The sequence below is a fragment of the Amblyomma maculatum genome, chromosome 2, assembly GCF_055883805.1.
Source record: "Amblyomma maculatum isolate TAMU_Amacu chromosome 2, ASM5588380v1, whole genome shotgun sequence".
In the NCBI taxonomy this organism is placed as follows: Eukaryota; Metazoa; Arthropoda; class Arachnida; order Ixodida; family Ixodidae; genus Amblyomma; species Amblyomma maculatum.
Window position 1 is genome coordinate 35,957,261 of NC_139345.1, and position 24,784 is coordinate 35,982,044.

The 24,784-nt window shown below is 49.3% G+C and overlaps 1 protein-coding gene across 8 annotated transcripts in view; it reads right to left on the bottom strand.

The window, feature by feature from the left end:
* Positions 1 to 24,784, bottom strand: part of SNF4Agamma (SNF4/AMP-activated protein kinase gamma subunit) — a 364,359-nt gene that overhangs the window by 84,150 nt on the left and 255,425 nt on the right. For 7 of the 8 annotated variants that reach the window (XM_084593803.1, XM_084593806.1, XM_084593804.1 and 4 more), the window contains exon 5: positions 5,793 to 5,917. In XM_084593803.1, the coding sequence (XP_084449929.1) occupies positions 5,793 to 5,917 (125 nt within the window). Of the gene's footprint in view, positions 1 to 5,792; positions 5,918 to 21,643; positions 22,218 to 24,784 lie in introns of those variants that run through there. The other variant, XM_084593809.1, reaches the window with a different exon arrangement.

Genomic DNA, 24,784 nt, shown 5'->3' on the forward strand with positions numbered 1-24,784 from the left:
CGAGGGAAAAGCAACGAAGAGCGATAACTGCTTCAACAGAACGCATCGACGATAAGCACAAGGCAGCATGTGATTTCTACTGGAGGGTGGCGACGGCTGCAAACAGTCCTCAATAAAGGAGAGACGAAAGAAGTAGGACCGGATAAACAATCCAGGGTAGCCAACTTTCGCTTCGTGGCAAATATAGCCGCGCAGTCTGAGATTGACAATTTCACTGCGCGCATCGATAACTATGAAAGTGAAATGTAATAAACCATGACTGGAGTTCGAGCAAGAACCACAACGATTTCCTTTCATGCAACCCAGACCTGAGAAGCAGAACAATATTATGGAAGGCGGAGTTCCATGGAAAAAATAAATAAAAAAATAGAAGATGCTTGGAGCACTCCTATCAGTGAATAGTACAGTTCGTAAGAAGTCGAACAATCTTCCTCGCGTAACCGTGTTGCTGAGCACAATTGGACGTTCAAGCTAATAATTCTGTCTTGTAAAGCTTACTCCATCTTGGGGGGGATTCGCCTCTAAAAACGACTTGGTATAACGTCGAATTCGACAGCGCAGGTGGCCCTAAATAGATCGAAAGGCCTTGAACGGGAGCCTAAACTAAGAATAATCACTAAGCACGCAAACTGACCCTGCTTGTCAGAGAGATAGAGAGAAGAAAGAAGAGCAGGCGCACGCGCGCACGCACGCACACACACACGCACACGCGCGCACACACACACACACCCACACACACACACACACACACACACACACACACACACACACACACACACACACACACACACACACACACACACACACACACACACACACACACACACACACACACACACACACACACACACACACACACACACACACAAATAATAATAATAATAATAATAATAATAATAATAATAATAATAATAATAATAATAATAATAATAATAATAATAATAATACAGAACTTCCAGGGTTAGCAAATAGCTTTTAGCTAACAAAGCCTGAGACAAGTATAAGAGAAACGTGTCACTTTTGCAGTGAGACGAAGCGTTCGGACCAGCCCGTTTTCTTGTGTGTACGGCTATCAGAAAAGCATCGATATCGTCTAAAGGGTAAAAGCGGTGCCGCGAAAACTTTGCTTCCGCTACGTAGGCTGTACTTTGTGACATGCTTGCTGCGATTCGATGCCCAGGTATAAGGACTGCCGCTCTGAGACGTTGCGACTGCTCATGGGCACTTCCCGAGTTCTAGATGCGAAGCTAATAATGACTTGGAAGTGCATACATTTCAAAATAAAAAAATAAAAAGAAAAAGGCGCTTGTCAGCAAGAAACCAGCAACCAAGCGATCTAGTTTATTTTCCTTATCCCTTGTCAACTTCTTTCTCAAGACCGCTCATACACTCGGTAACGGGCCGTAAGAGAAGTCTAATCCGGCTCGCTGTCAGCTGATTTCGCGTGCTCCGTAACTACTAAAAGTTGTCGCGAAAGAAACGGTCAACGCTCCTTTCAAGTAACTTTTGCATGCCACGTGCTGGATGGCTCCCGAAAACACTGCCGCAGGGAAAAGACAAAGCGTAAGATGATGAATAAGTTATACACATAACCCAAGTGGAAGAGCTTACTCAACCCAGAGCCCACACAATCTATTCTGTTTTCATCTCTTTTTTTTTTTTTCTTGCATTCCGCTCTGGAAATCGCAAAAGGCGGCACCCGTCACGAGTGCGGAGAATAGGAAACGGCTTCAACCAGACACCGCGTGGAGAATGCCCGCTGATTCACTCCTTTTGCGGTTCTTTTTTTTTATATTTTATTGTTATCTACCACGGGAAGAAACGAGCAGTACAGGTACATTGTCCCAGCACGCGCTCAAATGTCTTCCGACGCCCTCCCCTACAGCCATCCCCACATACTCCACGCTTTGGATGAGAACGAACCCGCATGGTAGCGCAGCTCCATCTACCACGCATCATACGAACCACGGAGGCGCGAGACGCCCGGCAAAGGCGGCATATAACGAGCAGTCGCGGAAGCACAAAACGGCAACAGGTGTAGCGGGAAAATTGTCCTGTTAGCGTGGGACACCGGTTGCGAAAGCTATCCTGCAATATTTCCAAGTCACCAATGCACAATACAACTTGTCACAATATTGGTTTAAAAGCCTAAGAAATTGGCGTTTAGTTTCGAAGTATTAGCGACTGCTTTGAAAAGCAGTGAGTTCTGGTGCGTGTAAATGAAGAAAGCGGTGCGCGATTTTTGACAGCGTGCATGGCAACAAGCTCATTGCCCTCAGAGCACGCCTTTCTAGCGAAAAAAAAAGAAGAAGTAGCCTTGGTGAGTGATTTTTTTTTTTTTTTTTTAAACCCTGGGGATCATTTCTCCGAATTTTCGCCTATCAGTAGCAGTAAGCTTCAGGATGATGTCAGAGACAAGACCGACTTACCTACTGCTGTCCACATCGAAATGTTTTGGACCTATTGCCACCTTATTGAGTCTTTGTTTGGTTTAGTTTGTGGGATTTAACGTCACAAAGCGACTCCTCAGGCTATGAGAGACACCGTAGCGGAGGGCTGCGGAAATTTCGACCACTTGGGGTTCTTTAACGTGCACCGACATCGTGAGTTCTTGTACTGCTTAAAATGCAATAGGAATGATGTTTGTCGTACTATGACCGTTGTTTGCCGTGTTATCTATATTATGTGGTCTAAATTTCGTCCAGCTCTGACTACAGAGTACTGCATACTACACAGACAGCAGCTTTTCCCGAAAAAGAGCTAACCTATTCCCAATCCAGCAGAACACGTTGTTGGACATGGACTAAGAATTAACCAGCCGTGCACACGCACACGGAAAAACAGAGGAGCAGACAGGAAAGAAGGTGGATGGCATCTTTCCTGCCTGCTTTTCTGTCTGCCAACTCTCAATCCCATGAAAAATGTGAAATTCGTGAAAATCATAAAAACAACACAAGACTCCGATTTGCGGACTGAATATATACTGTACTGTTTATCTCTTTCGATTTTTTATTCTCTTTTAAAATTGTGACGAAATCCGCGTCTTGATCGAAAGCGACACTTTTGAAGCGACAGCTTCAATCTGCTAGCTAAAGCTTGTTGGATGAGGGCAAGCTGCGCTGTCGGGTCCGAGATGAGAATCGGAGCTTCTCAGGAGGCCCCTATTCTTTCTTCCTGGTGTGTTTGCGTTATGTCTGGGTATGTCAATAACATATGAACCATGTCTGCTGTTTATTTATTATTTTTTTTTTTTTGCTACTTTTGTGTGTCTCTCTGTATTGTGTTGGACACCACCTGCTCATGAGAAGGGGTTGGGATATGTTCTTGTATGCAGGAGTCTCCAAATATTATCTTGCTCGTTGTTTACTGATCTATCGCCCAGTGAATATACCGCCCAACTTAGTCTATAGTGTTGTGTTATGTCTTTATATCTAAGCAGTCGGTCCCGGCCATTATCGCTATCATGGTAGAGGCCGAGGCACAACCGGTAAGTTAGACCTCGGGTGAGCTCATGAACGACTTCATTTCCCTGTAGCAGGGAGTGGGCCGGTGCCCATATTATTTGAATGTTTGTTTTCGAGTAGCCTAGATTTAATATATTGTTTGCTTCTTTTTAGATCCCCCTTTTGACATACTTAACCGCAGACTTTGAATCACTAGTTATTATTTTTGCCTCTGTACCTGCTACTGCGAGTGCTATGGCCATTTCTTCTGCAGATCTTGTGTGAACAGAGCAGCTAGCTTTAATCTCTTGGTTTTCATTTGCTAATACTGTCACCATAGCTGGACAACCCTCGTATTCAGCTGCGTCAACGTAGACCACATTCGTACGACCGACGTAACGCTTTTGTAGGGCCTCGGCTCTTTTGGTTGTTCTGTTCTTAAGGGATCGGGAGGATTTTTAGCCTTTCCCTGATGTCTATCGACATGTCTGTCTTCGTGCCACTTTGGCCCTCATAGGGGATATTGAGGCTCTTTAGTATGTTTCTCTCTGTGTTCTGGTGAGTCCTTCGTATTGTGAGATCCTGCTGGTTTCAAATTATCTAATAAAATGTGTTTGATATGCCGAGCTTCATGAGTCTTCATGTGGGTGTGTAGTGGGGAAGCCCCACAGCCGACTTGATACATTTCCTAATGATTCCCTCTACATTTTTTTTTTTTTTTTCGCATTTAGTGAGATGCAGATATGGGGTCGTGCAAGCTATTCTGACGATCACGAAAGCTGGCACCAGCTTTAGTAAAATAGCCTCTTTCATTCCTGCTTTCCGGTTGGCGATGCGTCCAATTAATCTAATAGTTTGCTGCGCGCTGTTTACGAGTAAGTAGATGGTTTCACATACACAAGAAGCTATTTTATTTTACCGTGCCGCATGACGCTACATCTGTCGTTTAGTCGCAGATGTCGCTCAGTTCCTTCATCACTATCGCTGTCGCCGCTGCTCTTGAGCGGTTCCTCGCCATTATAGTAAATGATTTTATCTTCGGTTGAACCAACCGCATATGAAATCTCCGCAACCTAAAAACAATTAACAATATTTAATAAAACCGCACGCCACAAATTCGAAATCTACTATTATCCGCAGGCGAAAATCAGCTGCTCTCGGCGTAAATCCCTCCAACCACATTTGCTCTCGCTTTATCAAAAGCGGATATGCACATGCCGGTACACCCATCTTTTTTTTTTTTTTTTTTTTTTTTGCGTTCGCATTTAGGCGCTGATATGATATGTAAGTGGGCAACAAAATCAAGCGCGAATACCATTGCCAATCGCAGAAGTTGCTTTAAACGACATTCTACGAAGCTCAACTCCCACAAGTGTGGATCGTGCTGCAAAACCAACCTTGTTTCGCGACCGCGTTTTCCACGAGTGCCCCATCCACGTATAATGAGCGAGGTACGGATAGAGTTATATAAACTTATTCGTGTAATTTCATTACACCTCAGCAACCCCGTCATTTCAGTTTCAAACCAAGGAAGAGAAGCATATTAACATACTAGAAAACAACAAAATTAAAATAACTAAACCGGTGGAAAATGAAGATCGCGCAGGCAGCGCGGGAAGAAAGGGAGAGAGGGAGGGAGAGATAGGAGAGAAAAAGAACAAGGTGTCCGTGAAACGAGCGACATGACGTATTTTTACGCCCGGCCATTACCGGACGGCAGCCGCGGCTTGAGCTCGTAACACGAACCCTTCGTATAACACGATTTTATTCAGTGATTGTGCAACGGTACGCTACCTCTGCTCCCCCCCCCCTCCCCCCAGCCGCATCCTCTCTCTCCTTTTTTTTCCCCAGCTGCAAACCCGTGCCACTGCAAATCGGAATAGGGCGGTGTTTTCCGCGAACAGGCGATTATCACATTCTGAGTGGAGAGAAGCACACCCTAGCCATTTTGCTGTTCCACGCTTACCACGCGCACTTCGGTTCTGGCACAGAGAAAGCTCGTCCGCAATTACTGTTCGTACCTTCGCCAGACTACAGGCGCACAGAAGAGGTTTGAGGCTAGCAGGCATGCTAAAATGATATATAACGTCTTCATAACTGAACCCTTTCTCTCTGTCACATTGAACAGTGGAAGTTAAAAAAAAAAAATAAAAAGGCCAAAGAAAGTTAAACCACGTGGCGCATTGCGGCTTAATATAAATTAAAAAAAAAAAGCGCAACATATGCTAGAAGTAGTAAACACCACCGCAGGCGCGGCCAGTTCGGCCAAATATTGCGAAAGTGCTTATATAACGCCGAAAAACGCTGCACAGCAAAGCAGAGGGCGCGAGGGAATCGCAACGCACTGACCGTGGCGGCGTAGTGGTGCCTGTGGATGAGGGCCGTGTGGTGGTCGAGCGAGTCGAGTGACCGCTGTTGCTGCACACAGCCACGGCGCCGCTCGGGCTCCACGGAGTGACGCCGCAGCAGGGACCCTGCGCATATACGGAGCAGAGAACGTACCGCCGGTGAGACGACATCAACATGAACTCGGGAATATAAATAAAAAGCGGGACACGCTCAAAGTCCTTCTTTAAATGTACGAAGCGACCATATTATATGCTTTGCGTATATGTGTTGTGCACGCCGTCTTACTGTTCACTGCTTCGGTGACTAGACAGTGGCTTCCGCAACGCCATCTTTATGGATACCACCGAGTGTTGACAACGCCAGAGGGATTTTCGCGTAATGGGGCTTATTGCTTTCGTCCTAAAAAAAAAATGATCATTGTAAAATAAATCCACATACAACTTCAAAAAGATACAATTATAATGGTTATGATAATAACAATAGTATTAATTGTAAAAAAAAAAAAAAAAGACAGCAACCTAGCCTCGATATAACGTACAAAACTGCTCTCCCCACCGATAGAAATACTACTTTGACGAAGCCCAACTGCAAGCTGGCTTCACCGTGCGCTCGGGAGCTTGCGAAGAAGAAAGCTTTACAAGACGTGCGCGAAAATGCATCTTCGCCACATTGCAAAGGCGCATGGCGGTACGCTCGTCACTTTACAAGGCATGTGATTCAATCATTGTAAAATAAATTCACATACAACTTCAAAAAGATACAATTATAATGGTTATGATAATAACAATAGTATTAATTGTAAAAAAAAAAGACAGCAACCTAGCCTCGATATAACGTACAAAACTGCTCTCCCCACCGATAGAAATACTACTTTGACGAAGCCCAACTGCAAGCTGGCTTCACCGTGCGCTCGGGAGCTTGCGAAGAAGAAAGCTTTACAAGACGTGCGCGAAAATGCATCTTCGCCACATTGCAAAGGCGCATGGCGGTACGCTCGTCACTTTACAAGGCATGTGATTCTTACTTGGAATTCGTAACCTTTAAGCCCCGTTTGCGCAAGTGAACTCAGAGGAGAAAAGCGGCACCCCCCGTAACGTACGGCACGTCGGAAAACGATGCCTGTTTTGTGGAACAGTTGAGAAAAAGCACTCGTTTAGAGAAGAAAACTGTCTGCCAACTGACACCTTCGATAATTCATATTACTAGCGTTGTTTGCAGAATAAAGCTCATCATTACACGTGCCCTCTTAGCGCGCCTGAAGACAGAAGATTGCAGCGCTTACGGAGTGATAATCTCCTCGTTCAGAGAGGCACACAATTCGTGCGGTGGAAAAAGCTCTCGTAAATATCCGTTCCAACTAACGCTTAGAAGAGGAAAGAGAAAGCCTCAGCAAACAATCATGAGCGCTTCGCGCCACAGGATTTGTCTTCGAAATGTCTTCAAGACAAACATCCAGGGCACGGCACTCCGCGAAAGAGGTATTTCGGCGAAGCCCGCCCACGGGCAGCCAACAAATCAATGATAACACAAAGAGAGAGAGAAAAAAAAAATCAAAAACCGCCCTATGAGATCGAGGGCTGAACAGCGAAGTTGCATTAGAGCCGGTTCGTGCGCTCAGGCTCAGAAAGTCGACCTCAAAACTATTTCTTTTGGAGTCGAGGAAGAAAGCAGAAGTTTGCGTCGATACGTTGGGGCGAAGTTTGCACTACCGAGCCTCTCAAAACCAAGGCAGGAAAAAAGAAAAAAGGAGCTATCTTATGGGAGTTGTTGAGGAGGCACATTTTAAAAGAGAGAACAGAAAGGATGAAATGGAGATAAAAAATAGACGGCTACACAATAATCAGACACTAAAAATACTCGCAATAGCTGAGTCCAACTGCGGTCTATTTGGGCACATGTTTTAGATACGAAGTCAGATTCATCGACGCACTGAGAACGGTTCTACTTAATTCTTGTCATATTATGCGTAAAATACAAGAAGGAGAATTTTCATTGACGATAGCCTGAAGCCGCTTGAGCCCTCTCTGTCACAAAATTACGCGTCGACGGACTTTGTAGATCACAGAAATAAAACAGATCGGTGAATCGCGAATAAATAAAGAGCTCCGTTTCAAATCTCCAGCCAGCATGCAGAAGCTTCATGCACACCGGACGCACAGCCAGGCTTCAGAGTTTAAATAAGCTATATGGAATCACATTCTACCCTTCAGTATGAGCACAAAGCGGCTAAAGAAAATAAACACAAGGTAGCGGAGAAGCGAGGCGCAAGTGTGTTATCGGCGACGGTATACATCTGGACACAACCTCATTTCGGGATAGTACACTTGCCGCACGCTTCACTTTAATTACGGAAATGCAATATGTGATCGGACAGCGATTGCCGGGACGAGGGGAAGTCCACGGGGACGGGGATGCAAGCTCGGAGATAGAAGAGCCATCGGAGCCCTTTCATCGCCGCCGCGTGGGTCGATATCTCGACTGAGGCGTCTAATTAAGGGTCGCGCGAGCGTGCTGCAAACACCCGGCCGCTTCGTGCCGAGCTCTTTCTCTCTCTCTCTCTCTCTAGGAATGGAAGGGTGAGAAAGCGCAAGGAACAAAACAAAGGAGAGGGATGCACACACATGTGGAGACTGAGCGGCCAGCTCCGTGGCCTACCGACGGTTGTAAACACTCCAAGGACAGGCTCGATACGTCTTGCCTGACACAGCGCAGGCGGCCGCTGGTTCTTGTGAAAAGTGCGATCGAAGAAGTGACGCTCGGCAAAGCGGTTGAAGCGAAAGAGGAGCGGGCATCGGCTGAAAGTGAATCACGTGGGTGGGTGGACGGGAGGAGGGCGAAAACATTCGGAGCAACGAAACGGGATCTTGTTAGCAACGAGTGTTTCTGTATCGCACCGCGAAACTTTTGTCGAGTCCTTTCCGCGTTGAACGTCTGACCGAGAAAGGGCGACGTCGATCGAAGGGAGAATGTTGGCACGGAGCAACATACAACCATCGCTTTGATTTGCCAACGCAAATGCCAATGAGCAAAGCTCACGGGACGGCACGCGAGATAACGCCGCTTGCGAAAAGTGCTAATGGAGGCGGACATCGCACACGCTCAGCGTGCAGAGTGCAGCCTTCGAGGCTTCACACGCGCCGACGCCGACGTGCGGCGATATCGACGCGGCAGAACTGTGGACCCATTAGCTGCTCTCACTTACAGACGACAGCGAACAAAACCTAAAGTGGCGCTGCTATTGCGTCTGTTTATGTTGCAAACGAAATGCTCCCGTGAACAGGCTTCCGGGAATGCTTGTCCTAAAAAAAAAAAAAAAAAAATGCAAGGACGAACTCTGCATAATTAACGACACCTGCTAATTCCATCTCACACGCATCTCAGTAATGATCTCAATATTAGCACCTCATTGCACTTCGAAATAACAAATATGAAAAAACAACAAACAGGGTAGCTGTGAAATTCTAAGGAAGAGAAACGCATACCCGTCCACGGACATGATTTATTTCCCCTTCCTCAAGTCGCCAACGAATACACATATGAAATCGAGCGGTTATCCCCTGTGTCTCCGAAAAAGGCTTACAAAAAAAAAAAAAAAAAAAAAAAAAGCAGATTAGCACGAGTGAAAAAGTGCGACCAGCATATGAGTGACGAAGCAAAGGACTTATAGTGTGAGCGATGCTATGATATTCCTGATATTTTTGAAAACTGATTAGTGAAAATGTCAACTCTGTTTCGCATCTTGTACGGACAGCCGTTTTCGGATTCCCCCCCCCCCCCCCCCCCCCCCTTCCCGCAGGATGTTCATAAAAGTCAATGATGACATCAAAAATGTGCGCTCCCAGGCAATGGCAAGAAAGAAAAAAATCAAATAGGGAATGCAAGGACGCTTGGCAAACTCATACGAGGCACGCAAGTGAAAAGCCATCTCGACGACAAGAATGAACAACTGCTTTACGAAACTGTTTAGCGACGACACAAAGGAAATCACAAAGGAAAAGAACGACATAAAGGAAGGAGCTTTGCAATCCTGGTGAAACGGCTGCCCCTGGATGACAAAATGAAACCGACGAAGCGGCCAGAAAGAAGGAGAGGTGCATACGGTTCACTAAGCCGGTTCATTCAGCGAGCCTCTAGAGACGGGACAGCGACGGAATGGCGAAAATCTCGCAGCCGAACTCGAGAGCGGCACGCCAAGTGTCCCTCTCGCGTGTCTGCCCCACATTACGCCGCCTTGGCCAACTTTCACCAGTCACTGGTGTGTGTATCGCTCTGGATAAACAGAGGGGGGCAAGTCGTGCCAAAACGGGCCCGGATAAGCGCACCTTGGCGAGGTCTTCGCCCGATCGTCTCAGGCGATGTATACGCCCCTTGACACCTGCACCTATCACGCGTTCGTCAATGCGATGGCTCTACCGGTCATGTCATTTCGGCTGTTGACCACGAATCAAGGGTTCGATCCCAGCAAGAGCCCTCCGTGAGCCGTGTGATATGAATGCATGCAAAAACACGCCTGTTGACCGAAATTCAAGCAGAGCCCTGTATTACGGTGCCCATTTGTCCCTCTGTCCCACTCTGGATCCCTCCGTCACGAATCTTCTTCCGCACGGTGCGGTTAGCATTGTCTACAGAGTGCGAAAATGGCCCCGGATCAATTTTTTATCCAAACAAACAAAAAAAAATCACTTCTGCTATCCCTGTGAAGATAGCCGCGGACTTCTGCAAGAATGTCGGCAGTCACGCTGGTTGTTTAGCGTCGATTGACGACGCACGTTGCACTGAAACGAGTCAATACAGATGCAAGCAAACTCTTACGTAGTATATCCCTGCAGGGGGCCGTCGACTTACGCAGAGTGTTCGGGTGGCACGTGCATCTCCCTACCTCTTACATACTCCGCTCTCGCTGTAGCGAATGCAAATACCTGCCAAATGAAAAGTCTCAGTACCAATGCTTAATAACATGTGAAAAACAAAAAGAATAGCGCCCATTTAAAGTTCAAGATTCTCGTGTTGTTGGCGTACACATATTTGAACGCATTTCTTTATTATTATGCGATAGCTTATCCAGTTCTTCGGTCGAAAAGCCGTTGGCGGAGTAGGGAATATTCGTACGGCAAAATCCTGACTGGACAGGGTTACGACGTCACAACCACATCACCTCGTGCGGGGATTTCAATCCCCCCCCCCCCCCCCCCATATTCAAAATAAATTTATATAACGAATTGGGGAAGGGTCAAAATGGAGCCAAAATTAGCGAGGAGGTTTCTATGAAGTAATTCAATGAAGTAATTCTGAAATAAATCAATGAAATAATTTATCAATATTACGGTTCGAACCCAGGCCTTCTGCTTGCCAGATGGGCACGGAACGCATAACAACGAAAAGTGTTTGGTTTGTGGGGTTTAACATCCCAAAAACGTCTCAGGCTATGAGAAACGCCGAAGAGGCCGGAAGAGAAACGCCGGAAATTTCGACCAACTGGGGTTTTTTAACGTGCACTGACACCGTACAACACACGGGCGCCTTGCTTTTCACCTCCATAGAAAAGCAGCTGCCGCAGCCGGGAGTCAATCCCACATCCTTGGGCACAGTAGCCGAGCGCCCTAACCACTGTGCACCACCGCGGCGGGTATGCTTAACTATGTCCGCATGCTTGACACCTCGGATGCTCCGTGAGTGAAGCGCATAGCGCAGCAGCTATAAGGCAGCGCTAATAGAGTGTATACAGTAGGATACAGCTTAACAACGAAGCGAAAAACGTCCCGCAAAGCAATCCTTAGAGTTAGTGGAGTCAACCAGCTGTCATCACGTCACGGTTAACACACTTACATCTGGTTAAGTTCATCGCAGGGGGCTGGTAGGTGCAACAATAAACAATGCATTGTGGAATAAACTGGGACGTAACAACAAACGCACTAAGTCATAGGAAGATCCTTGAGCGCCATTTGCCGCTTTGTTATTGAGTTGTATCCGAATATAATATCGCTGCATGAGCCTGCTGTTCTGCCGCGCAGCCGCTTCCGTCAACGTGGACAGTCGACTAGGAAGTCCAACAATCACGGCCTAGAGAAATCCATACAATCAATTATGCCCAATCAGCGTAAGAACTGTAACCTCAAATTCATTTCCGTTACTGTTGGAAATGAACATTTTCCCGCTGACAGCCACACGATAACTCTGGAATCGCGCATCTTTCCACCACCGCCAAGGTATAAAAAATAAAACGTTTGTGGAGATAGATACAAGGAGGGAAGTAAGGTGCTTACGATGATGCATGTGGGCTTTACCGAAGATCTCAATCGAAGTTATGACTATCGACCAGGCAGCGTACCGTGTGTGCCTTCGCCTGTTACCAGGTAAAACGCAGTAATCTTCCGGAGATCCGGTTTTGTAACGAGAGCTACATTACGCCAGGTTTTCGAGGCAGGAGCAGGCCTGACGAAACATTTGGCAGGAGCTACCAACTCGGGCCTATTCCCCATGGAAGGATGATATCAAAACCAGCCTGTCAGAGCCGTTGCACTCACGTTATCCCTAGGCCACGCCGACACATTTACACGGCTTGGTTGAAGTGGCGCTTTATATATGTGGGTTGGTAGCCTACGCTCTCGCGTCATGCCCTTAAATACGGCGCTTAAGTGTCCCCTATAATTTTTCAGTAAAGCGCACGAAATCAGCAAACGTCTCCTAACATGCTTGCACATCGAATGATGCCGTCACGAGAGCATCGTTCGTGTTTTATTTAAGCCCGTATAATACGACACGAGCGTCAAACCTGGACGTAAGTGCATGACGTCGTACACGAGAGCGGCTCCTATGCAAACCGAGCAGGGCGCTCTAGACAAACCACCGGTGTCGACTGCCATCGCGAGCCGTCGTATCCGCCTTCCCTCCTTCACGGCCACACGTGCCACGAAAGCCTCAGAGCGCGTCCCGGGGTCCGCGCTGCCAGGAGCTACCTAGCAGAGGGTTCCTGAGCCCGCAACGACTTTGCGCCTCGCGCAGCGCTCCCCTCCACCTCGAGGAAAGCTTCGAGTCGGTGCTCTAGACGCTTCTATTGCCGGCTGCTTCTCCGCCACTTCCACGAAGTAAGGACAAGATAGAGAGAGGAGGGGGGCTACCGTGTGCCCGGAGGCAGCCAGAGATGTGAGCGGTGGCACATGGTCGCGGCAGCGGGAAGGAGGGCGCTGCTTGGAGAGAAAAACGTGACGCACGACACTGGGTCGAGGCGATTACGAGCCACAGTCCCCCAGCTGGCAAGCCTCGTCGGCTAAGATTAGCGCCGCGCCCCTGCGGCCGCTTATGGCGGCGCCCAGGACTGGCCGGCCACCGCCGCGTGCACAGTCAGAGGAAAGGCTCTCTCAAAGAAACTCGGTGGCTGGGGAAACGCCCAGGTATGCGGCTCCCCTGGCGACCACCGCAGGGACAGGTAAACCAAAGGCGAGCAACACAAAATGTATACCACTGCCGCTGTTGCTCCTCGCCTGGTAACAATCGCCACTCCACGCTACACCTGCCGAAATCGTCTTTGAATAAGAGGCGCCGAAATTTTGAAGAAAAAAAAAACAACGACAGAAATAACAACAAATAGCTTGAGAGATGCCTAAAGCTCCGCCTTAGGAGTGCAAAGCAATGACATTAATAAACATGTCGTCGCCTTTCCTACTTGTCACTCGATGCTTACTCGATTATATTGTTACGTGCTTTGTACGCACGGGGGGGTTATTTACAGGGATCGGTGCAAACAGGACTGCGGCGAAGCGTACAAACGTCCATCTGTCCATCTTCTTTCTTCACCGATCTACCCGACCGTTCTTCTTCATCTTCCGTCGACATTCTACGAAGGCGCGTGACAATATCAGGCAGAATTGGAAACAAAGTGCATGCTGACCGGAACCCAGAATACCGAAATTCGTTCCCAAATGTATGCGCCTTGAAAAACCGACTCTAAAATAAAAAACAAAATATCTAACGATATGCTCTCCCGCCTCCGTCAGAAGGCATGACTATAGTACGCGTGCCAATGCATTAGAATTGGAAACAGTGTCATTCTGATCGATGCTCCGGTTTGAAACAGTGGAGCACATGTCCCACATTTGCTTTACTTTAACTGTTCATCGCCCCTGCGGAAACTGATCCTTCACTTCAATTGTGTAATGATAACGCGCTGGTGAGTTCCCCAAGCAGCTCCGACAGAAAAGGCGGTGGGAAAGGCGAAAGCCCGGTGAGAAGCCGCACAAAGAGCGAAGCGTAAAAGAAGCGTTAGAGGGAAGCATAAAAAAAAAATCAAAACAGTAACCCTGGCAGCCCCAACCTTGATTACGAAACAAACCGCGGGAAAGAAGACGAGGCGAGCGTTCTCAACGGGTCGAATTGGCACCTTGCAGCCGACCGCGCTATCTGCTCCCCGCCACTCTGCGTGCTCCGAGTTCCTCCTCTTCTGGCTGCATCGCATTATAAGCGGCGATGCGATACAAAAATAAGCGCCTCGGGTCCCCCGCCGCGCGATCGCGGGGGCGCACAAAAGAACCACTGACAAAGAGAGAGAGAGAGAGAGAGAGAAAGGCGCATTAAAAAGGCAGAGATAAAAGAAACGATATAGAAAGAAGGACCAAGGAAAACAAGGGCGTGTAGGCAAAGGCGAGGGAGCGCTGCGCACGCGATTTGTCTCCCGTAGCGCGTTAATGCAGCGAGCAGCCCCGTGCCGACGGGACGTCTCGCCTGAAGGGTATACGAAGGGGGAAGAGGAGGGATGCTGTGGTTCGCACGCCCACGCCAAAGACGGACGACGAGGATACAGGGCACCAATCAAAACCGCAGGCGTTACGGGGCGCCCCTAGCGACAAGCGCGCTGCCTGGTGGTGCAAGGAGAACTAGAAGGGTGCGGGTACAGAGCACTGCAGTGCGGGGAAAGCGTGACTTGTTAATGGAAGGGTTCGAGCCAGTGTCTTGGCCAAGAATCATTAACGCCGTCACGCACACGCGCGAGTGGGCAGCGCGCGCCTCCAGGCACCCCGCTGTGACCGTCTTCGGTATCTGCCGGACAATGCGCGAGGACTGCCGCAGATTTTGGAAGAAAAACGGATGAAAAAAAAAAAAAGACGGGTTCAAATTTACGCTCTCCCTGCTGAGCAGAACGTCAGCGACAGAGCTGTTTGTGCCCACTTCCTCTACGCCCAAGCCGCCACCTTTATTTGCTGTACACGATGTCGAGTACTAAGAGCCAGCGAGGTCACCTATTCCCATCTTTTCTCAAAGCGGAACTCAAGCGCTGATCTGCAAGCACCTGAAAGCGAATTTTACTCAGCTTGCAGTCTACAAACACTCCCGCAGCAAGGAAGGAAAAAAAAAAAAAAAAAGATGGGGGTGAGGGACGTCTGTACAAACATTCGTCTCACATTCGAAAAGTTTCTCGCCCGTCGACGGGAATAATGTGGGCGTATCTCCAATTCAACGCGATTCGCTTCCCGCCAGAAAATGGCTCGGAACGAGGCGCACGCGTGACGAAATAGGTTGGACGATGCCGGTGCTACGTGCTAGCCCAGCTGACCCAACCAGTACAGCGATGCACGCGCAGCGCAGTGCAACAATTCAAAAGAAAAATATAAAACGATGTAACTCCATCCGCTCCTCTTGCTCTTGCCGCAGAGAGCTCCCGAGCCATTTCGTGCACGTAAATGGGTTTTGTCTCCGCCTCCCCAGCACCGCTCCACCCCCTTTCTCCTGCCTCCCAGGAAAAAAGAAGCACATTAACAAGAGAGCTCTAACACGATCGCACAAGGATTGGTTACCGCCATTCCTTGCTAATAAAAGCAAGCAGCGCCGACAGCAGCACAAGGCAAAAAAGAAGGAAAGTTGACTAACTCAATGCCTTCTGTTTCCTCGTGCTCCCGCTAGCTTAAGTACGGAATTGCACGAAGTACGCCATTTTGTTCTCGTTCCTCGCTGGCTTTGCGCCTTTTCATCCAGAAGGCGTACCACCGCTGTGCCCCTTGAATGCAGGATACGCATTAACCATTACATTGTGGACCCCCAGAGAATGTAAAGCGGCACTTACATGTTACCAGGAAATATTTAGGGTCTGCCAGCACGCCGGGAGTCTCAAAAAGGAAATGGTGCGATAAGCCGGCGACCCTCAATTCTTTCTGAGCGAAGGCGGGAGCTCTACGGTACCTTCAGGCGCAGTTCCACTGCGTTCGAGTGGCGCTCACTTCACTGCGAGAGACTGCGCGAACAGAAGCCGCAGCTCACAGAACGGCGAATTTCAGCCCGGACATAGTAAAAAAAAAAAAAGAAGAAAAGATTAGACGCGTAGTAGTGGACGGGCTGGTGGATTATGCCACATTATTAGCGACGCTCTTGACAACAATGTTCGCTATAAAGAACGCTGAACCGGTGGTCACTGAACCGCCGTAAACACACTCGGTAGGACTTCCGCCTGGATGAAATGCAAAAGGTACAGGAAGAGACAAATAGCAAATAAAAAAAAAAAGAAAAGCAAATAAACGAACAGCGGAAGCTACAACAGGGAAGAAGCTAGCGTCCCTTTGTTCTTTCAATATTTTTTTTTTTGTTCTGTTTTGGTGTCTGACTACGCCCACTCCCCCTTGTTATACACTTGTATCTCCACTCAACGATGACGCTCCTGTCGCGCGGAGCAGCAGCTGCACCGATTCGACCACGGCACTCTTTCCAAGAACGCGTCTCGGCTGCGAATGACAGGAGACAAATCAACCGAACCGGTCTACCATGCAGGAGACGGGCCAGGCACGTCGCCGGACCCGAAAAGCGCTCTCTCTCTGCCCACCCCCTGGATACAGCACTCGCACGGAGACGCGCCGTCTCCGTGGACAGGCGTGATCGGCGTCGTCCATCAGGCCGCGCGCGCAGTGCCGCACAGAATAGGTGGAGGGCCGTGACGATGCCCTTCTCCCGCGCCCTTTGCGGGGAGTCCCGTACGCTGCCGCGCGTGCCGCCGCCACGCTACGTGTACCGCTACGCGCTCCGCCGCGCTGGCAGCCACAGCAGCATGCGATGAGCGGGGAGCGCAGTGTTCTACCCACTGACAAGTTGTTGGTTGCTTGATTGTATGAACGCCTGCTCGCTTTAAGGTCTGTTCACACTTGCAACCGGCTGTCGCATGCGACCAGGGAGCACTCGACCGATGTACACACTTGCAAAGCTTCTCCAGACCTGTGTATCTTGACTGTTCACAACGCAGAGTAAAGCTTCATTTTGTTCACATCAGCCCAGCCGCTGATTGGCTAACGGTCTGCGACCAGCAATCAGAAATCGAGCAATGACTGAAGGGCCTGCTGCGACTGTCGCTTTTCGACCAAAACAGACACACGACCTCCGCGAGTCGAAAGCGTGAACAGGCCTTTATACAGCCCTCCAGGGGCTGAAAAAAAAAAAAAAAAATTACAAGGGTTCAACGCTGCTGAACCAAATATTGGGCGAAAGGGTGACCGAGCGTTCTTCTTCTCTTTTTCTTCTTCCTCAGCCCACATATAAAGCCCCGCTATAACCAAGCCGTATGAACGTTCCTTAGTGGCCTATAGGGGTAACGTGAATGCCAGGGTCCTAGCAGGCTGATTCTGACATAACCGTTCCATGTAAAACGAGATACCCAATTGTTGGCAGCTCCTGCCAGCCCACACCCTAGTGTTACGTGGGGTGTGACGTCACAGAGTCACGTGTGTAAGACGTATCTGGCTACCGCCGAGCTACGCTGAAGACTCGAAACCTAGAATAGTATTGCTTTCGCAAAAAAAAGTACTTCCGACAGTGAAGAAATCAGCTGAGCGTCATTCTAGGCTTTGAATCAGACGTCGCTGTGACAGAGCACCCAAATGAGGAGACACCCAAAGCCAGCGGTGGTGAATGCTGCTCGTTCGAAGAAATCTAGCCGCGCAGCTATCCCGTATTACCATGCTAGGGCGGAAAAAAAAAAGGGGATAATGTAACGCCAGTCTAGAGAAAGTACGGGCTCCGTTCGAAACGCCGATTAAGAATAAAAGTTCAAAGAATCACTATGAAGCGTTCTCCACTTGGATAGACCTCTGTATTATACATATGCATTTATACGGAACCACCTGGCACTGATCCTGAAGTGAATTGAATGTACAACCACACTACAACGAGAAAAAATGTCACCACTTTTTCTTTCTTCTTTATTTTCTCGAGAATCGCAGCTGTTACCGGAAGCTTTGACTTGCTGCAGAACAGTGCAGCAGTTTCGCACTCTCCACCTCCATCTAATGCCTGTGTGACACAGCGGGGATTACAGGAATAAGAAAAAAAAAATGAAACAGAGTAAAGCAACGTCTTCAATATGCACATATCGTAATCCGAGACCATTTATAGTCGGGACGCCAGGTCCGACGCAATTAAGTTCTCTGGCGTTTCAAAAAACGCAAACAAACCCAATAGGTGCACACAATGAGGCGCATACTTAACACTGGCACTTCGGAGCGCGCTGTGCCAGAGGTTATTTGTAAGATCGCGGCATCTTGTTCAGCAAAAAGCGCGGATCGCATAACCTGAGAGTGTCACAACTAAGCGACTACCACACGCTGTGCACACACAAGAGTGTTTTTGTTTTTACGTCACGAAGCGATATGAAATAATACTGCAACTCAGTGCTTGTGAACGCGCGGACATTCCCCAACATCTCTCAAAAAGCTGGTGAGTCTTCGATGCCTCAGAAGTCCTGTAGGCCTATATGCTGCCTGAAAGCCTTGAATCGCTATACTTGCGTCTGACACCTCGTGTGACTCATTGTGCCTTTTTGTTTTGCAAATCTAGTACACGCACTGTCTTCTTTCAGAGTGCCTCGTGCACAGTGGCTTTTTCCGAGAAGGCGGCATGAACAATAGTATAGTAGGGAAAAAAAAAAAAATTACAGAAGCGGACGCTGACGGCGGCGCGCATTCGCGTACAGCGCAGCTCAGCGGAGCGTGACTGCCGCAGTGAGATAAAGAAAAGATGGAATGCAAAGGAGGCAGCTGGGCAGCGCTGCGAAAGAAGACGAGTAACGCTCCGGCGAACGGCCAGGGGAGCTTATCTACGGACGGCCAGGGAAGCTTATCCACAGAACTAAATTTTGGCACTGGCAGTGTTCAGGGGCGACGAAGGGTGCAGAATAAACTGCTTAGTAGACCATCGCCCCCTATTAAAGATGATGGTCAAGCCCCGGTTAGATTAACTTAAAGATAAAGCCCTCTCCAATCACCCCTGCCTTCCGGAAATATTACTTCCCTCTCACCCCTGTCCTCTAGAAGTTTGCTTTCGACACATGTACACGATTACTTTTACGTTGCAATTTTTAAGTTATTTCGGCAAATAATAACAAGAGAGTGATTATAGCATCCAAATAAGCGCAGCCGTACAGCTAAGCTTAAATGAGTAATCACTCTGTTATTACAAATTCTGCTCCACCTTGGCGAATTCCCCTAAACTTTGGACTTCAACAAATAATGTTAAGACAATCACTCTTGTTGTAATTGGAAAGGAGTCTGAATGTGGACAGATATGTTACGTTGGCGTGTTCAATTTCCACATGGATGTCGGCACATTCTAGAGGTACGGCGGTTAAGCATGACGTCTATACGCCACAACACGAGAGGTTCAGGTGAGGAACTTAAATGACACTATTCATTCGCATCAAGCCTCCTCCGCGAGCAGGGACTTCTTAACACGCAGTGACCTCTAGATTATTTTAACCATAATCAGCGAGGGTATGTTATTGCCACGAAACAGTAGCTCTGTTTTTCCTCGAATTCACTTAATCCAAGATGAAGCATCGCGGCCCCAAATTTGCTTCAAGCACGCTTCCAAACTGTCTTCTAAAACGAAGATGAAACAGGCGCCATCGTTTTACGTACCGCAGTGCAATCTGCAACACAAAATCGAAAGCGGACAAAGCAAAACGCAGTGACAGAGCGAAGGGCGCAGTTCGCGAGTTCGAACGCTTCATCGTGGCCCGCTGAACAAACTTCGCTTGCTAAAAGAGCGAGATCTCTAAGCTCCTGGCGCAATACACATTCGCCTTGTAACTCCTTTGTCCGCGAGGTCACAAACCGGCTCGAGTACGACATACAGCAAATGCACCCGTAAGGAGTTCACTTTTCTTTAACGGCCTGACCTTATTTCCAACGGTGGCACCATGCGTGAACACGTTTAGCCAGTCACCTTCCAGGGTTTGACACGACAGGGGAGGGGATCACGAGTGCACTGTCAACATATGATCCACGGGAGCTTCTGGGTTCGAAGAAGTTTCGGAGACGCGAAACGAGACGAAGGCCTAAAAGATAAAAGGAATTAATACCATTAACGCAGGTATAGTTTGGGGCCCGAAGGCATTACCGCGAGCAAAGCGCGCAGCGCAGTGCTATATATATATAAATGAACTCGCCGAGCATCTCCCCGTCACACGGAGAACCAGCGATAATAACAAACGAGGAGCATACACTACAGCTAAACGCCGGAAATTCAACTGCACACTGTCTGACAAAGCAGTCAATCTGAAACGCGATCTCATTTGCGCGCACCGAATGCAGACACGGATTATGGAGAGGGGCGGCACAGTGGTTAAGGCGCTTGATTTCTGTGCCCAAGGATGCGGGATCGAATCCTGGCCTCGGCGGCCGCTTTTCGCTACAGGCTAAACGCTAGGTTTCCGTGTACTATGCGATGTCAGTGCACGTTAAAGAACCCCATGTGGTAGAAATTTCCGGGGAACAAAAAAAAAAAAAAAAAAAAGGAACCTCGCTGCATCCCTCCGCCTGGAGAGCTTCTCCGCTGTACTGCGTCGTAGTCCAAGCCTAAAACTTAATCGGCTTGGGCACGCCTGACATATTTGCACAAGTTGCTGTAAACATTGAAAAGCACGGAGAATAGGACAGTGACTAAACCGCGCTACTTCTTCTAGTTGCGGGGTTTTAAACGGCAGATACGTCCCACATAGCCTGCACAAGAGCGAAAAAAAAAAAAAAAAAGACATGGGTTACCGCGCAACAAACGCACGAACCAAAGGTTGGAGCTATTTAAGGTCCGGTCAGAGGGTGCCGGTTAGAATAGCAAGGGAGCAACGCGCGCCTCACAGAAACGCCTTGGCAAACAGGCTGACATTGCGAATGTGGTGGTGCGCGCGGTTAGTACCGAAACAGAAAATGAAATCAGCTGCCACCTGATTCGCCAAAAAGGTAAATGAGGACGAGGCGCGCAGCGGAGCAGTTTGACGTATACGGCGTCTTCGAATGCAGTCGGAGAGGTTCCGATTATAACCTCCGACGGTTCCTCCAAAGCACACGCAATCTCGATTTTAGAGAACGTCAGAAAAGTAAACAGAACAAAAACAATCCTCACCGTGCTCGTTTCGCGCCAACCATTCGCACCTGTCCCAGTAAGCACATGAGACAGAAGTAACCTTTCGCACGGGTGTACCTAAAAAAAAATAGTTTTTCCCACCCATGATGACTATTCGATGAAACAGAAGGCTCGCCATCCCGTATGCCAAGCACGGCAGTGCCACGTTGCGTTCTCGTACGAGCTAGAGGGAACCAACCGTGTCACGAGCTTCCAGTCAAAGAGGGTCAAAACACGCCACGAGCATTAGCACGCGAGCGACGCGACTTCGTCTTCGCGCGCGAGAACGCATGGCCGCAATGTACGGGCGGGGAACGACGAGGCACGCAAACTACTCATGCCGACGAAAAACACCCACTGACGGAGGGCAACGAGGGTCGGAATGGCGCAACGAACCGGTGCTCACAGACACACAAGCACAAACGCACCCCTGCCACCGAAATCAGTGGAGAGATGTGATCACCGGCCGGGGTGGGCCCACCGACCTGGTCCTGGGTCCGGACGAAGTTGTCCCGCGAAGGCTGACGTGTTGCGGCGCTTGAGCTGGAAGCGCAAGCCGCGGGCGAACGACGACTTGGAGGCCTGCTCAGCTTGCTGCCGGGAGCGATCGGGCGCCTGCTGGGGTACGGGGGCCTGCTTGCCCTTGGCCGTCGGCGGAGGGGACTTGAGCGCCCGCGTGGGGGACTTGGAGGGCGACTTGTGACGGAACAGCGCAGCGCCGGCATCGCTCGCGTGTAGCGTCAGCCGGCTGAACGGCGAGCGCGCCTTGACCGAGCGCGGAGGCACCGGTGGCTCGGAGGCCCCGGCCTCACCGCCCGAGGGGGGAGGCTCTTCCAGTGTCGGTGGCAGCCGGCCTTCCTTGGCCAGCGTGCGCATGGCTTCGGCTCTGAGCCCGTCACCAGCACTCCTTCATGGATGAGGCACCGAAGTGTGCGCCAGGCGGGGAGCCCAGGGTGAACGCCGGCCTCATGGCACGCACGAAAACACACCACACGCGGACCCGGCGTGCGCGCGCTGTCCTCCGGCTGGGGCGGCACAGGGCCCGCGCGCGCGGCCCCGTGACAGGCGCGACAGAGGCGCGAGCGCCGACTGCGACGCGGAGAAGCCGGCGCGGAGCACTGACGCCGCCTCGAGCGCCGTCCGCGGAGCGACCCCCACGCCGCGAAAGGGAGGGGGGGGACAGGCACTGCGGACGACGACGACGACGCTTCGCTTTTCGCTGCTGCGCCCCGTTTTGCTGCTTTTCTCCAAGCCTCCTTTGGCTCCCAGCCCGCCTCGATTTTCTTCGTTTCTCGGGTTGTTTTCGGAAGATGGGGCACGATTGCAGTGCGATGCGGACGCTCAACGATGCGAGCTCGGACTTTGGGTCGCTTTCGTCTTGAATCCTTGCCGCTGCTTCACGGGAAAAAAAAAAAAAAAAAGGTAGACAAGTATACATTTCGGCCCTTCATCCATCACCAGGTTTCACCACTTTCCAGCAGACGCAGCTTTCGGCAGATGGGCGGCCTCGTATTGTAAAGGGAGGGAAACGGAGGCGATTCTTTATCGCCCACTCACGCCAAGGAAGCGAAAACTCGTGGATCCTCGTTCACGTGCATGCGCTTAGCTACTCGCTTAATTCCTAATCCATTAATTTGTGCATCTAATCATCATCATTAGCATACAGTCGTAAGATACCACATTAAAGGTGACGCAACACAGAAACCAAACCTTTGAGAACGTGCCCACGTGGCCAAGAAGCAGCGTGTCCGACTCGGGATAGAATTCGGTACGTCCCGCAGGGTTAGACTCCCATCTCACCTTCCAGTCTCAAATGCGTAACCCGAGTTGGCAGTTCCTGTGTCATGTCATGTGGTCACATGGCGCCACGCAACCCATCAGTGTCCGGCCATATCACCTTCCAGGGGCATACTCGTGACTCTTCTCTCACAACGACGACAACGGCGGAGTTTCAGGAGAACGTGCCCACTAACGAACGTCCAAAGAAATGCATTAAAAACACAATGTTTTCCGACATGAAGTACACCGCGCGTACAGAAAATCACGTCGGCATCAACATACCGCGTAGCGAAATGAGCGAATCACGCTGGCCAATGCCAAACAATAAATTCTGCCGGCAGAACAAAGGGCAAAACGTATCCGTATCGATGTGCGTTTCAATTATTGGCCGCTTCCAGCGGCATAGGGCACAATTGAACCCTCTCTCTCTCTCTCTCTCTCTCTCTCTCTCTCTCTCTCTCTCTCTCTCTCTCTCTCTCTCTCTCTCTCTTTCTCTCCCTCTCTCTCTCTCTCTCTCTCTATCTATCTATCTCTCTCTCTCTCTGTGTGTGAGCCGACGAAAGGAGGCGGTGGAGATAATGGATCGCAAGACGTTTCTTCATCCCGTTGGGCCGCACGTCCTGTGCTCGATGAAATGAGCTCTCAGAAAAGGTCGCCACTGTTGTTCAAACGCATCTCTACCTCTTTTATTTTATTTTTTTTTATCTCGGACGTTTTGGACCCTTGCCACGGCACTGGAGGGACTTCGATACATTGGGAGTTCCAGCCACGGCAGACATGATTACTTCGAAGGATCTCACGCGTAAGCAGCGCCCCGCCGGCGTGACGCTGGCGAGATCGACGTCTGTTCATCGACGTCGGCAGCAAACAACAGGCAATAGAAGGATGAGGAGAAGCAATCTTGTCGCCTCGCGCGGCAGCAGTTTAGCTAGTCGCATTCGCCTGGTCCAAAAGAAACGCTTTGTAGATGAGACGAACAAAATCGTTAGCGTAATGATCAGTCGCATGCAGCGGTACGCACTCCCGGTTTCGACACATTCAGCAGGGGTCCTTACGGTACGTGCACTTGCGAGTAGCGACGTAGATTTGATTTCGCGGGTTTCGCAACGAGGACCCGGCGAAGGCAGGGCCATAGCAACGGTATTATGCGGCGTCCCAGGCGAAAGGGGGAGTCAGATTTTGGGACGGTGCCAGAAACGATACAACACTGCTTGTTACCATGGCTCACGGCAGTTCGTTACGAAAAGAAATGCCTGCGAGGTACTAAAGGCCATCCCACCACCCTATCCTCGAAAAAAAGAAACAAGAGTGCGAAATTCACGACTCCTGAATTAGACACGTCGGTATCTCGAGCGAAAACTACAATGCCTATGCACGAATGTCAGCCGCACAGGAATAATTTTTGTTCTGCGACCTTGAGCAACCATCGGGACATGTCCTACCCGCCCCCCCCCCCCCTTTTTTTTTTGTTCTACAAAGAAATGTTTACTGAAACAATAACATCTGCACCCTGAAAAGATAGCACAATGAGCTATTTAAAGACAAAGAGTAGTCTAAATTTTTTAATATCGAATTTTGTTTCGCAATATGAAATTTCCTATTTTTTCTGATCCAGTGTGTTACCTGCGTAATACATTACATATTTTTTTCTTTTTTTAGCAAAAAAAAAAAAAAGACATTTACAGAACTGGGTAGCGACCAATCAATATATTAACCATGCTCAACATATAGCGCTTTTGTGCTGAAAAAAAAAAAAAATGCCAGGACAGGCACACTGATTCCCTGTAGGTATCGAGTGATTGTTGTTGTACGTACATTCAACGAAACAAAAAAAAGAAAAAAACCCC